Source organism: Aotus nancymaae, unplaced genomic scaffold, assembly GCF_030222135.1.
Source record: "Aotus nancymaae isolate 86718 unplaced genomic scaffold, 86718_ANA_hifiasm-v0.15.2.pri h1tg000036l, whole genome shotgun sequence".
Taxonomy (NCBI): domain Eukaryota; kingdom Metazoa; phylum Chordata; class Mammalia; order Primates; family Aotidae; genus Aotus; species Aotus nancymaae.
Window position 1 is genome coordinate 91,362,826 of NW_026988450.1, and position 14,667 is coordinate 91,377,492.

At 64.3% G+C, this 14,667-nt stretch overlaps 1 protein-coding gene across 1 annotated transcript; it reads left to right on the forward strand.

Annotated features, from left to right (window-relative positions):
* The first annotated feature begins 2,915 nt into the window (after positions 1–2,915).
* Positions 2,916–14,370, forward strand: RHPN1 (rhophilin Rho GTPase binding protein 1). Its single transcript, XM_012461233.3, has 15 exons — positions 2,916–2,975; positions 6,071–6,186; positions 7,009–7,137; positions 7,777–7,852; positions 8,641–8,718; positions 9,074–9,198; positions 9,288–9,454; positions 9,699–9,892; positions 10,149–10,305; positions 10,378–10,491; positions 10,896–11,090; positions 11,569–11,645; positions 11,842–11,988; positions 12,076–12,237; positions 12,647–14,370. The coding sequence occupies exons 1-15, from the start codon at positions 2,916–2,918 to the stop codon at positions 12,860–12,862; spliced, it is 2,013 nt and encodes a 670-aa protein (XP_012316656.2). The 3' UTR covers positions 12,863–14,370.
* The last annotated feature ends 297 nt before the right edge of the window (positions 14,371–14,667 follow it).

Consider the following 14,667-nt stretch of genomic DNA (forward strand, 5'->3'; position numbering starts at 1 on the left):
TGGCTCATGCCTGTAATCCCAGCACTTTGGGAGGCCAAGGCGGGCAGATCACGAGGTCAGGAGTTCCAGACCAGCCTAACCAACATGATAAAACCCTGCCCCTACTAAAAATACAAAAAGAAAAAAAAATAGTTGGGTGTGGTGGCACGCACCTGTAATCCCAGCTACTCAGGAGGTTGAGACAGGAGAATTGCTTGAACCCAGGAGGTAGAGGTTGCAGTGAACCAAGATCACACCATTGCACTCCAGCCTGGGTGACAGAGTGAGACTCCATCTCAAAATAAATACATAAATAAATAATAATAATAATTGAATATTTTCCTTCAGGAAGCAGCACCCTGTAGGGAGGGAGCATCTGATGACCCTTGAAGTTTGAGAGCCACTCCTAACCTTCCAATGGCCCGTCCGGCTGACCCAAGAAGCCAGCAAAACTGCTGAGTAAACAAATATTGAAGAACTGGATGCCATTTCAGTCACACATGCTTGCAGAAGGGCACTGATACGGTAATGCCTCCTGCACACATAGCAGAGTCTGGAGCCGCAAGGAGAGTGTCTGCTGGTACAAGACCTCGGCAGGCCTGCAAGGAAATGGCTCACATGGAAGTCCCCACGCAAGTGCAGTCAGTATGAACTTTCAGAGCATCAGCCCACACTCAGGCCCACAGGTAAGATGGCAGGAGCCCCTGCCCTTGTGAAAGCTTGGGCCACAGAGCTGCTGGTGAAGGGGGCGAGTGAAGGTCTCATGTGGCCTGTGCAATTCAGGCAGAAATGAGGACACGTGGGAACCCACCAGGCAGACGACAAGCTGAAAGGCTCCCAGGGAGCAGACACTTCAGGGCGAAGAGAAAGAAAAACAAAAAATCCAGGTGTGGTGGCTCATCCTATAATCCCAGCACTTTTGGGACGTTGAGGCAGGTGGATTGCTTGAGCCCAGAAGTTTAAGACCAGCCTGGTCAACATGGTGAAACCCTGTCTGTACAAAATATACAAAAGTTAGCCCGGTATGGTGGTGCAAGACCGTAGTCTTAGCTATATAGGAGGCTGAGGTAGGAGAATCATATGAGCCAGGGAGGTGGAGGCTGCAGTGAGCTGTGATCATACCGCTGCACCCCAGCGTGGGCAACAGAGTGAGACCCTGTCTCAAAAGGCCAGGAGTGGAGGACAGGCCCCAGGCCAGGAGGTTTGGTGTGGTTGGTGGGGGCCTCGTGAGAAGGCTGTTGCTGGTAGGGGCGTGCGGCAGACGGCTGTTGCAGGCCACGGAGCTTAGCCTTCAGGATTTAGAGCTGGGGGATGACAGGCTCAGGTGTCCTTGTTGTGGGGCGGGAAGCGCAGGCAGGAGGATGAGCCGAAGGCTCAGCTCCAGCTCGGCTGGGCCCACGGTGGGGCAGTAAATGTGGGCAAGGCCCGGCTTCAGAGGAACTTGATGAACAGGAGCCCAGGTCACCGCCTGTGCCCTGGCTTCCCTGCCCTTCAAAGGGTGTGTTCTGAGCTGAGGTGAGGCCCACGTGAAATCCGAGCAGGCTCCGGAGTCACCAGACACCTAGGGAAGCATGGAAGGCCTGGAAGGTCACACACAGCTGGGTGAGCCCACACAGGGCTGTGCAGGCTCAAGGAGTCCAGTCCTGGGCTGCAGGCCAGTTCTCCACACAGGTGGTCCTGGAGGCAAGCTGGTTCTGGAAGTAGGTTCTGGAAATGGGCCAGTCCAGGAAGCAAGCTCTGGAAGTAAAGTGATTCAGAAAGCAGGTTTCTTCTGGAAACAAGTTTTACAAACAGGTTCTGGAGACAGGTAGTTCTGAAAGCACGTGGGTTCCAGAGGCAGGTGCAAGAAGGAGGCGGGCTGTGGACGGAGGATCTGGAAGGAGGCGGGTTCTGGACGGAGGTTCTGGAATGAGGCGGGCTGTGGAAGGAGGATCTGGAAGGAGGCGGGTTCTGGACGGAAGTTCTGGAAGGAGGCGGGCTGTGGACGGAGGTTCTGGAAGGAGGCGGGCTGTGGACGGAGGTTCTGGAAGGAGGCGGGCTGTGGACGGAGGTTCTGGAAGGAGGCGGGCTGTGGACGGAGGTTCTGGAAGGAGGCGGGCTGTGGACGGAGGTTCTGGAAGGAGGCGGGCTGTGGACGGAGGTTCTGGAAGGAGGCGGGCTGTGGACGGAGGTTGTGGAAGGAGGCGGGATGTGGACGGAGGTTCTGGAAGGAGGCGGGTTCTGGACGGAGGTTCTGGAAACTGGTTCTGGAACCGGGGCGACTCCGACAGGCGCGCCTCGCTCGGGCTGGGGCCGGGCCTGGCGCCCCCGCTCCGCGGGCAGAGAAGAAAGCAGCCATTGTCGGAGAACTCACACTGGCACTTGTCCCTAACAAAACCGTTTTAAAAACCCCATTGTGAACATTTTTGGAGCCAGCCTCTGAGAGGGTCCCGTTGCCGGGGTGACAGGACGGAACGGCGCGGGCGGGCAGACGCCTGGAGTCCCCGCCGAGGGAGCCGAGGAGCCAGGCGCGCAGAGACCAGGCCCGCCTGACTCCGCTTGCGACGTTCCGTGTAGTTTTCCCTCCGTGTCCCGAACTTGCCCCGCACGCGCCGCGGCCGCCTTGGCGCAAGCGCAGTGCAATCGGCCGACGGGCCGCCGGCGTTCCGGCCGCGGTTGCCAGGGGTTACCGAATTCCCGGACCCCGCGGGTGGGCGGGGCTGGTCTGCCAGAGCCCGCCTTCCTGGAGCTCTGGTTGGCTGACCTGGCTGTCTATCGAAGCGGTATTGCCGCCTATTGGGCAACGGCGAGCTTGGCACAGCTGCCCCGCGCTCCGCCCAGCCGCGCCGGGCTGCCCCCACCCAGAACGGACAGTCGGGGACCCGCGCGACACTGAGGAGCCCGCGTTCAGGGTGGTGCGGGCGGCCCTGGGGACCCCCGGCGCGGCGGGCGCGGAGATGATCCTGGAGGAGAGGCCCGACGGCGCGGGCACCGGCGAGAAGAGTGCGCGGCTGCAGGTGCGCAGGACGGGCGCGGCGGCGGGAGGAGGGGCCCGGAGTCCCGGCACTTTCCTGCCTCCCACGTCCACTCGGCCCGGACGCAGGCGGGGAAACTGAGGCCAGGGCCTGCGTCCTTCCTCCTCTGGGCTCGGCGGCGGCGCTTCCAGGCCACTCAAGTGAGCCCAGGAATGAGGGGAGCCCAGGTCTGGATCATCCTCACCGCTGAAGCGGGTGAGGGGGGCCCCCTCCGGGCAGGTGTGGGGCCGGGCTCTGTGACCGCCCTCCCCACACCCGCCTTCCTGTTCCTTTCCAGGCCTGTACAGCCTCTTTCTCTAGCTCGGTCCTCCCTCTGCACCCGCTCCGGAACTGCGTGCCCATTGGGTGCACTTGTAGCAGCGGGCAGGGAAGCCTCCTGGGTGTGGGAAATGGAGAGAGGTCTTCCCGGCTGGTCTCTCCTCAATTCCCAAACCTACGCCCCTTCTGAGGTCCCTAACCTGGGGGTTGACTGGGCAAGTGGGAGGGGTAGGCAGGGCTGTGGAGAGCTGTTGCGTCTGTGCCCGGGAAAGAGGGCACGTCCGTGGGCCTTGTTCTGCAGCCCAGAGCCTGCGCGTTCCCTGTGGACCAGCTCGAGGCTGCCCCAGTGCTCCTGCCAGGCGCTGGGCGCCTATGCCCCGCCACGGGCTTTCAGCTGAGGGCTGCCCCTGCTGCTTGCTCCAGGCGAGCCTTGGATGGCACCCAGCTCTGCTCCCCTCTGGGACGTCAGACTGCATTGTCCCTGGGCTGGCTCTACTCAGCTTTGGTGTCTGCGCTCGGGTCTCCTGGGGGAGGAGGCGGTGCCATCGCAGGTCACTGGGCTGATGATGCTGACCAGAGCCCTCAAGGGCTCCCTTTCTGCCCACTCCCAGGCTGCAGCACCTCCTGGCCACTGGAGAGAGAGGCAGCCTGTGCCTGCCCTTGGTGATCTCACTCTGGCAGGGTGGCTGTGCCTGCAGGTGGCCTGGGATGGCACATGTTGTTTTGAGTGGAATGTTTGGGAAGCTGCACAAACAAGATGTCCCGGAGGGCTCGGGAGGTGACACTTTTCAGGCTGTGGGCTGTGACCGGGCTCCTTGTCCTGGCCCTCCCTTGCCCAGGGAGAAGCTGTCTCCAACCACCTCCCGGCTGCCACGTCTCTTGCACCATCCAGAAATGACCCCGCCATCAGGGGACTGGGGAGGGAGGTGGCGTGGGGCGGAGGCAGTCCCTGTGTCACACAGGCACCGCTCAGGCTGTCCTGCCATCTGGAAAGTCTTCCCTGATGCCTGTGGCCAGGCTGGAGTGAGGCCTGTTCCACCCCCATCAGGCTGGCCCCTAAACTGGCCCTGATGCTCAGAGTTCAGTGGGTCAGGGGTTGGTCATTTGTCCACTTAGAGGCCATGCCTGGGCCTGAGGCCCTGTGGACAGATCGGGGTGACTTGTATTGCCCCCGACGTGATGAAAGCAGGCATCCAGGGAGCGCTCACCTGGTCCCAGGGCCAGCGTGCAGCTGGAGTCCTGCCGTGGGTGCTTCCCAGGCCCTGGGCCTCAGCACGCCTGAATAACAGCGTGAGCAGGTGGTCAGGGCTGCCAAACTGGGAATGGAAGAAGCCTGTCATGGCCCAGGGTGGCCAGTGCAGCTGCTGTCCCTCCCGCCGGGGCCACAGGGGCTCCCAGGAGAGGACCACAGGCATGGGGGTTTTGGGGATGACGTGTGTTCTAGGGGACGGCGCAGGGGTTTGAGGGATGGTGTGGGTTCTAGGGGATGGTGCAAGGGTTTGAGGGATGGTGTGGGTTCTAGGGGACAGCACGGGGGTTTGAGGGATGGCGTGAGTTTAGGGGATAGCGTGGGTTCCTGTTCCCCAACAAGGGTGGGAAGCAGTCCCAGGAGCCACCAGAGGCCTTGTCTTGCTACTGACTGGCAGACGTGGCCAGGATGGCCACACCTGACACAGACCAGACTCGCCCCAGGGCTGGGTGGGAGTCACTGTCAGCAGCATTGTGGGTCTCAAAGCATGGAAGGAGTGGGTGCTGGAGAGGCAAACCAGCCACTCCACGCCTGGGAGCCCACCCAGGGGACAGCCACAGGTGACATAAAGAACTTTGTCAGGGTGGAGAGCCAGGCGTTCCCATGTGGCCATGGGGAAGAGCAGTGGGAGGCCATGGGCAGAGGGAGGGACACATGAGGATCGTGCAGGCAGGACTGGGGCAACCTGAGGCATGAAACTGGATCTCCTGTGAGAGAAATTTAAGCCCCAGCACGTTTGCACCACTTCAGAAGACAGAGGAGCCATGGAAGTTCAGAAAGGGGCCCTGCCGGGCACGCTCCTGTCTATCTCCTTGGCCAGTGCTGGGCAGGGCCACAGGGGTGCAGTCAATGGGTGCAAGGCTCAGAGTCCCTTCTCTGTGGATGGGAAATGCGTGGTGTGTGTTCACTTTGAGAACCATCCCCAAAGTCAGACGGCAGCTGCTGCACCAGCCACCGGGGGCCGATGGTTGCCCCCAAGCCTCAGGGACCCTGTCCGCAGCCACTGCACCAGCCGCTGGGGGCCGATGGCTGCCCCCGAGCCTCAGGGACCCTGTCCGCAGCCGCTGCACCAGCCGCTGGGGGCCGATGGCTGCCCCCAGAGCCTCAGGGACCCTGACCTTTGTGCCCACACTTAAACCCGCACCAGAATGATTGGGAGGCATGGGCGAATTAGATGGAAGAAAATTGGGGGAGGGGGGAAGGGGAGATCCAGAATGACATCCAGAAGTACAGGAGGAAGGATGTGTGGAGCAGCGAGTCACCTCCTGCAGGGCTCCTGGAGCCCCTACTTGTCCAGGCTGCCTGGCGAGACCCTGGCACCTGGTGTCCTTGGCAGGTGCCAGCCTCCCCGCGCCCCCCGCCACCACATCCTTCTGCACTGACTGCCTCCTGTCCTGCTCTGACTGGATCCTGTGTTCACACCGGCCCTGTCCTACCCCTCCCTGTGAGGCCAGCTCCAGCTCCAGCCCATAGTGACCACCCCGTTAGCCTCGGGCAGGCTGCAGTCCTCTCCGTGGCTTGTGGGGGCCCCATGGGGTCGGGGCTGTGATTGCCTGTGGCCTCCCTGCAGGACTGTGACTCCCTGACACAGACACAGCGCGGCCAGCTGCAGAGCCGCAGGGCCCGGATTTACCAGCAGATCGACAAGGAGCTGCAGATGCGGACGGGCGCCGAGAACCTCTACAGGTGGGTGCTCAAGGCCCCCCGGTCCCGAGCAGGGCCCGCCTGGGTGAGGGTGGCAGAGCAGCCACCCAGGCAGATGTCTACCCCATGGCCGGGTCAGGGAGCCGGGTGCACGAACAGGTGAGTCCTGGCGGCATGCAGTACAAGTGATGCTCAGCCATGACCCTTGCAGACCTGCCTCCATGGGCCTCTGTGCTGGGCTGGAGGGGCCAGGGAACCGGTGTCCCCCTGGGTGTGCAGCCTGGGAGCCCCCAGCAGTGCACATGGGGGCTTCTCAGAAGAGGCATGGTTGAGGCTGAGCTGTGGCAGGTGATGGCGCGTCCCAAGGTTGGGGACCTGGGAGGGGATGGAAGACCCGCTCCTCTTCCTTGGAGCACGCCACCTGTGAGCCTCGCATGTGTGTGAGTGCCCCTTAGTGCCTGCTGCCTCGCTGCCTCCATCCTGGCCTTCCTTGGGGACCCTTGGTCCCTTTGCCAGGTCCTGATGCAGATACAGAGAGGGGTCTGGCTCTTGCCCACCATCCAAGGAAGTTGTGATTGAGTGCTGTGGAGGGCTGTATGAGCCCCCAAAGAAACCCGGGGCACTGAGGGAAGTGCCCCCAGGCTGGAGTCAGGACATGCATGTGCTGGGGTCGGGGTGATGAACTGTAGGGGGCATCAATCCTGCTGCTGCCCCTGCCCCGCCCATGGGGGTGGACCTGCCAGCAGCACCCCTCTGTGGGGTGAGCTCAGAGCTCCGACAGGTAGCTGGCAGGAGGGCTGCAGTGGGCACGGGGCCTTTGGCTCTGCCCTGGGGCTGGGCTTTCAACTGCCCGGCCTCCCTCAGAGCCACCAGCAACAGCCGGGTGAGAGAGACGGTCGCCCTGGAGTTGAGCTACGTTAACTCCCACCTGCAGCTGCTGAAGGAGGAGCTGGAGGAGCTCAGCGGCGGCGTGGACTCTGGCCGGCATGGGAGGTGCGGATGGGGCAGGACGTCGAGTGCGCATACACTGCGGGAGCGGTTAGGACGGTGCAGGGGACTTGCAGGTGCCGTGTTCCTCAGGAGCGGTTTATGACAGTGCAGGGGACTTGCAGGTGCCGTGCTCCTCAGGAGCGGTTAGGACAGTGGAGGGGACTTGCAGGTGCCCGTGCTCCTCAGGAGCGGTTTATGACAGTGCAGGGGACTTGCAGGTGCCCGTGCTCCTCAGGAGCGGTTAGGAAGGTGCAGGGGACTTGCAGGTGCCTGTGCTCCTCAGGAGCGGTTAGGACGGTGCAGGGGACTTGCAGGTGCCGTGCTCCTCAGGAGCGGTTTATGACAGTGCAGGGGACTTGCAGGTGCCCGTGCTCCTCAGGAGCGGTTAGGACGGTGCAGGGGACTTGCAGGTGCCGTGCTCCTCAGGAGCGGTTTATGACAGTGCAGGGGACTTGCAGGTGCCCGTGCTCCTCAGGAGCGGTTTAGGATGGTGGGGGGTACACAGCCCCCCCAGGACAGATGCACGTGTAAACCCCTGAGGGAGGGATGCGCACTGTGCCGCAGAGCCCCGGGAGTGCACCCGCGCTGCCGAGGGCAGCAGGGCTCGGCCTTACAGTCTGGAGTCAATGCTTCTGGTTGTAGCGAAGCTGTCACTGTCCCCATGATACCCCTGGGCCTGAAGGAGACCAAGGAGCTGGACTGGTCTACACCGCTGAAGGTACGCACTGGCCTGCAATCTCTAAGGGGCACGGACCTGCCTTGGGACCCAGGGGGTCTTGGAAGCTTCGTGGTCCAGCCGTCTCATTGAACAGACAGGGAAACTGAGGCCCAGAGGAATGGTGAAAGGGACACCAGGGACCTGGTATAAATGGCCAGGGACCCAGCCTGTGCTGCGTTCATGGCCCGCAGTGGTGCCTGCGCCCCAGGCTGGGGCTGATGCCATAGAGAGGGTGTGGACACATGCCTTGCCCTCAGACAAGCAATGCCCTAGAACGATGGGACCTGGAAACCCAAGAAGGGGCATGGGACCCAGGCTTGCCCATGGAGGGCACCATTGGCTCGGGGCCACACGCCTAGCACTGGCCCACGAGGGCCTTGGAAAGGGCTCAGACCTCAAAACAGGCTGGCACTGCCTGTCAGGGGTCTGTGGGAGTCACTGAGCGGCAGACGGGCCCTGGCCTCCGAACCGCAGGGATAGATAAGGAAATGCGCATAAAAGTAGCACTGAGTCTCCAGGCCCCACTTCTGTGATGGGCCGAGGGAACCCCAGGGCCAGAGGGGCTCTGACCCGCATCAACCCATCAAGTTGCTCCGGACACATTGGCCCCCAGCCCTTCTCTAGGGCTTTTGAGGGCCCAGGGCCCAGGGCCCCGGTCCTACATGGCAGCCAGCCTGCTCTGCAGCACAGACCCTCCCTCCACCATGAGTCTTTCCCCAAGGTGGGCTGGGAGACCCCAGGGAGGGAGACCAGGCACAGGGTGGATGCCAACACCTGCCCCCCATCAGGAGCTGATCTCGGTGCACTTCGGAGAGGACGGCGCCTCCTATGAGGCAGAAATCAGGGAGCTGGAGGCCCTTCGGCAGGTGTGTGGTTCCCCACCTGCCCGCCCGCCTGCCCTCCTGCAGCCCTGGGAGACACAGCAGAGGCTGAGGACGGGCCTAACTCAGGAACAGAAGGCAGAACTCAGTGTGGATGTCTCAGGGACGTGGGGAGACAGCGACGCAGGGACCCTGTGTGCAGACACAGCCGGGGGGCGTGGAGGGGCTTGCAGGTGGCTCCCGTGCCGCACGCTGCTGGCCTTCAGAAGTTGTGGCTGCCTAGGGCCCCACTGGCTTTGCCTCCCCACCCCCCGTGGTGCTGATGCCCACAGGGGCTCCCCAGAGTGGTGTGTGAGTGGGGTGGGCCGGGCGGTGGGGCCCAGTGGCTCCTGCCCCGCAGGCCATGCGGACCCCCAGCCGGAACGAGGCGGGCCTGGAGCTGCTCACCGCCTACTACCAGCAGCTGTGCCTCCTGGACGCGCGCTTCCTCACCCCCGCCGGGAGCCTCAGGCTCTTCTTCCAGTGGTAGGGACTGTAGGCAGTGGTGCCCTGGGGAGGGGAGGCCTGGCTGCCATGCCACGGGAACTCCACCCAGCCTGACCCCCACACTGCAGGTATGACTCGCTCACCGGGGTCCCGGCCCAGCAGCGTGCCCTGGCCTTCGAGAAGGGCAGTGTGCTTTTCAACATTGGTGCCCTACACACGCAGATCGGGGCGCGCCAGGACCGCGCCTGCGTCGAGGGTGCTCACTGTGCCGTGGAGGCCTTCCAGAGGGCCGCTGGTGAGGACAGCCTGGGCTGCGGTGGGGCAGGGTTCGGTGCCAGTGTGCCACAGAGCCCCTTCTGCAGGCCAGGAGCTGGGGGGTGGTTAGGACATCAGTCCCTCAAGTGAGGGGGCTGAGCGAGCACATCAGGCCCACCATGTCCCCGGAGCAGCCCTGGCTGGTCACTCTGAGTGCCACGTGGGGCAGAAAGAGGCAGGTGCAGGGTCTGCCGTGTGAGCACCCTCCCTCCCTCCGTCTGCAGGGGCCTTCAGCCTCCTGAGGGAGAACTTCTCACATGCACCAAGCCCAGACATGAGTGCTGCGTCCCTCAGCGCACTGGAGCAGCTCATGATGGCCCAGGCCCAGGAATGTGTGTTTGAGGGCCTCTCACCGCCTGCCTCCATGGCCCCCCGCGACTGCCTGGCCCAGCTGCACCTGGCACAGGAGGCTGCCCAGGTGAGCTCACAGCACCCTTGTCAGGTTGCAGGGGGTGGGGCCAAGCTGGGGTCAGAGCTGGGGTCCAGGCAGGTGTGAGATCTGCCTCTTCCCTGTGGGGCTGGAGCCTCTGCTCAAGGAGACGGCATGAGGCAGCAGGAACTGGGGTGCCGGGAGGCTGCTGGGATGGTGGTCAGAGCAGGTGGAGGCCAGTGGGTAGAGGCAGCCACCACCCGGAGAGCAGGAGGCCCTCGAGTGCCCGCCATGTCCACGGCAGGTGGCAGCCGAGTACAGGCTCGTGCACCGGACCATGGCCCAGCCCCCCGTCCACGACTACCTGCCCGTCTCCTGGACCACCCTGGTGCATGTCAAGGCTGAGTACTTCTGCTCCCTGGCCCACTACCACATAGCCATGGCCCTCTGCGACAGCTCCCGTGAGTGTCTGCCCCGCCTGCCTGTGGTGCTGCAGAGGCCCCAGCCCGGGCCTCATGGCCTCTGTCCCCCAGCAGCGACCGAGGGAGAGCTCCCGGCACACGAGCAGGTCTTCCTCCAGCCCCCCGCCTCCTCTAAGCCTCGAGGCCCTGCACTGCCGCTGGAGCTGGGGGAGCGCAGAAAGCTTGGTAAGGCATCTGTGCACGGAGTGCCCTGGGGCCTCGGGTGGCCACCAATAGCAGCAGCACATCCCACACCGCCCTCATGCTCTTTGCCACCTGCTGTCCCCATGCGGATGGGGGGTCCGCCGACCTATCCCTGGATGCCTTGTGCCTGATGGGTGACGGCCCAGCACAGGAGCACCAGGCAGCCATGAGCAGGTGGGCCACCACTGGGAGCAGCTCATCCATCCCTGGCCCCCTCTTTGCACCTGGCAGAGCCCTCCTGCACAGCCAGCCCCTCGCCCCATGGCTCAGGCCCCCAGCGAAAGTGGCTGTGATGAGCCTTGCAGCCCTGGCGTTGCCCGCTCCTCCTGCCAAGTCCTGGGGCCCTCGGGCCCACGTGGTGTGTGACAGCGCTGTGCCCCGTGCAGGCAAGGCCCACCTGAAGCGCGCCATCCTGGGGCAGGAGGAGGCGCTGCGGCTGCACACACTGTGCCGTGTCCTGCGGGAGGTGGACCTGCTGCGGGCCGTGGTCGCCCAGGCGCTACAGCGTTCACTGGCCAAGTACTCGGAACTCGACTGTGAGGATGACTTCTGCGAGGCTGTGGAGGCCCCCGACATCCTGCGTGAGCAGCCAGGGCCTGTCTGGGTGGCTGCATCACCAGCTGGGGTGGGGGCCTTCATCCTGGAGAAAAGGAGGCTGATTGCATTAAAGACGCAGTCACCACAGTTAATTAAATAACGGTGGCACTTTCCAGGCGGTGATCTTGAGGGCCCGCAGAGCTGCCAGGCCCTGCAGGGGACTGGGGGCCAACCACGCTCCTCGGCGTCTCCCTCCCCGCCCCAGCCCCTACCCTGAGGGGAAGCCCACAGGCCCGGGCAGTCATGGCTGACCTCAGGGAGGGCTTCTGGAGCCACTTGGGCAGGGAGATCATGTGTTCAGGGCACCTGGCACGCTCCTCCCACCATTGCAGAGTGGCCAGGCCTGGAGGTCAGAGGCAGGGCCTGTGTATGCTCGGGGTCATGCCCTGTGTCCTGGCAAATCCCAGGGGCTGGTCCCCACAGGCTTCCAGCTTAGCTCTGCTCTTCCTCCTGCCCTCTCAGCTAAGACCCACCAGAAGCCAGAGGCCAGGATGCCGCGCCTGTCCCAGGGGAAGGGGCCTGACATCTTCCATCGGCTGGTGAGCACACCCGTCCCCAGGCGCCCTCCAGCACTGGCAGCTTGGGCTGCACGGCTCTGACCAGCTTGTGGCCTCAGGCCCTTGGTGGTCCAGCCCTGCCTGGCCTGCTTCGTGGAACCCTCGGTGTCCCTCGGTGTGCAAGTTGGGCAGGGGTGCTGGCCAGGCAGGGTCTCCTCTGACCTCTGAGCCCCGCTAGGGGCCCCTGTCTGTGTTCTCAGCCAAGAACCGGTGGCGGCTGGTGGGCCCCATCCACCTGACCCGAGGAGAGGGCGGCTTCGGCCTCACGCTTCGGGGAGACTCGCCTGTCCTCATTGCTGCTGTCATTCCGGGGGGCCAGGCTGCGGTAAGGGCCCCGCTGGCCCCTGAGGCTGAGTCCCTGGTGCCCTCCAGGGTGTGATGTCCCCGTCTCACCGTCCGAGTCTCCCCACAGGCGGCAGGCCTGAAGGAGGGCGACTACATCGTGGCGGTGAACGGGCAGCCGTGCCGCTGGTGGAGGCATGCGGAGGTGGTGGCGGAGCTGAGGGCTGCGGGAGATGCGGGTGCCAGCCTGCAGGTGGTATCGCTGCTGCCCGGCTCTGGCCTGCCCGGCCTGGTGAGCCCCAAGGCCCTGAAGGGCAGTCCCCAGCCTGTTGTCCCCACCCTGACCCTGGGCCTGCCAGGACAGGGAGGCGGGGATGCAGGCAACCCTCCCCGGGGGGCTCCTGGATAGGGGCCACCAGTGCTTCGGCCTCCACCTGGGGGCCCTGCTCCACCCCAAGGGTGCCGCAGCCTCTGTATCCTCAGACTGGAGGCTTCTGGGTCAGGCGCTCCATCCCAGAGCACGGCTGGCTCAGGGCTGGGTGAAACCCATGGGCCCCTGCTGTGTGGCCATCCTGATGGGAGCCCCCAAACAGTTTCATGACATGCCAGCCCCTCCCAGGGGGGCCTCGCCTCCTCCCAGACTGCCTGCAGGTGGGGACGGGCAGCAATGGCTGACCACAGTCTCTCTGTCCCTGCCGTAGGGGGACCGCCGGCCCGCCCTGCTGGGCCCCAGGGGGCTTCTAAGGAGCCAGAGGAAGCATGGTTGCAAGACCCCGGCATCCACGAGGGCCAGCCCCCGGCCCCTCCTTGGCTGGAGCCGAAAGACCCAACAGGGCAAGACTGGAGGCTGCTCGCAGCCCGGTGCCCCAGCGAAGGCGGCTCCACCCTCACCCTCGGAGCTCCCAGGGCGGTTGTGAGGGCCCGGCTCTGGCTCCAGCTGGTGGAAAGCATCAAGCACTCCCACCATCAAGCCCCCAGAGGACCTGCAGGCAGTGCCTGCTTTGCCCCGTGCCAGAGGCTGCCTCGGGCACCTTCCGGCCCATTAAAGATGATGGTCAGACCTGTCTGAGCCCAGTGACGGGAGCCATGGCCACTTCACCCAGACACAGGAAGGGTGCCAGTCCCTCTGCCGATCTGAGGTCAGCCTCCTGGGGCTGCCCTGCCCTGGGGGCTCCTCACAGCCTCCCCTGTGTACCCCCAGGCTCTGTCCACCTGCTGCTGCCCTGGGCACAGACCCTGAGGTGTCAGTGCTGCCTCCAGCCAAGCTTCTGCCTGGTGCGCAGCGACTACTGCTGGGCACCCCTTTGCTCCCCACTCCTCTGCCATGCAGCAGCCAGGTGCATCCATGGCACCCACAGACCTCTAGGCAGGGTCCCAGCCAAGACCCTCCCCCGAAATACCTCCTGTTGTCCCGTCTGTGGACAGAGCAGGGGACCCCCGACCTCTGTGCTCTGTGCTGGTTAACCCAGCAAGTGTCCCCTTTGCCAAGAGTCCCTGGTGTCAGGGCCCAGGTCTCATGGCAGCCCTGAGCTGCCGGACCTGCTGCCCGCCCTGCTGTCCTGCTCTGAGCATAGGTGCCACCCTCCAGCTCCTGGGCATGTCACCTCTCCCTGATCCTGAGGCCAGCACAGGCCCCTAGCTGTCCCCAGCCTGCCTGGCTGCTCCTGCTGGCCTCCACGGGCCGTGAGTTCTCAGTGTCTCAAGCAGGGGAAGTGGGGGCCGCCTCCAGGCCTCTGTACACTGGGTGGACAAAGGCCATCGGCAGGAATGCTGCCCCCAGGACAGCAGTGGGCTCAGGCCTGGGCTCCACCGGGGGGAGGGGATGGGAAGGGCTGCAGGGCAGGGCAGGCCTGAGCTGCACCCAAGAGAAGCCACAGAGCAGGGCCACCACCCAGGACCCCAGGGCCCAGCAGGTTCCAGAAGGGACAGGGCTGGTGGGAGTCATTCCCGAAGCCACCAGGGGGCAGCCGCCACCCGCTCAGCAGCCCTGAGAGGCAGCACGGGCAGGTGCAGCTTGGGAGGGCCAAGCCGCAGACCCTGGGTGGCAAGGAAGCCCCCAGCACTGCAAGACCCCTGCCCTCTCATCCAGGCCCTTCCAAGGGTCCTCCAGGTGGGAGCAGCCCGCCCTGTGTGCCAAGCTCCAGTTCCAGGACAGGACCCTGCACTGCCACCTCCCTTGTGCTTCAGCCAGGAAAGTGGGGTGCCAGTGGGGTATGTGGGGGTCCCAGAGACGCAGGTGCCACAGTGCCATCTTCCTGAGCAGGAGGACGGGGCTCCCCAGCCTGCCTGAGCCAAGGTGGGGGTCCAGGTGTATCCCTTTCCCTCCCCTGCCCTCCTGGGAAAATCCCTGCTCAGCAGAATGGTCCAAGGTCATGAAGGTCTCCCCAGCACGTTTTAATTTGATTAATAAAACTGCGTCAAGGAGGCCATTAGGCGCTAATTGGGGATGACAGGGTGGCAGCCGTGTCTGGGAGGTGCAGGGACTCCCTACCTCCTGTGGCCTGTCCAGACCCGAGATGGGGCCAAAGCTGCCCCCTGCCTCCTGCAAGGTGGGCGCTGGGCCATGGGCTGGCGGAGGGGGCTCTCCCCACCTCAGACCCTTGGGGTGCGCCCCACCCATCCAGCCCCTGCCCATACACGCCTTTTTTCTGGCCCCCACCAAGGCTGGGCCTGTGCTCCTGGCCCTTCACCCCAGGCCCTCCCGTCCCCTGCTGCCCCTCAC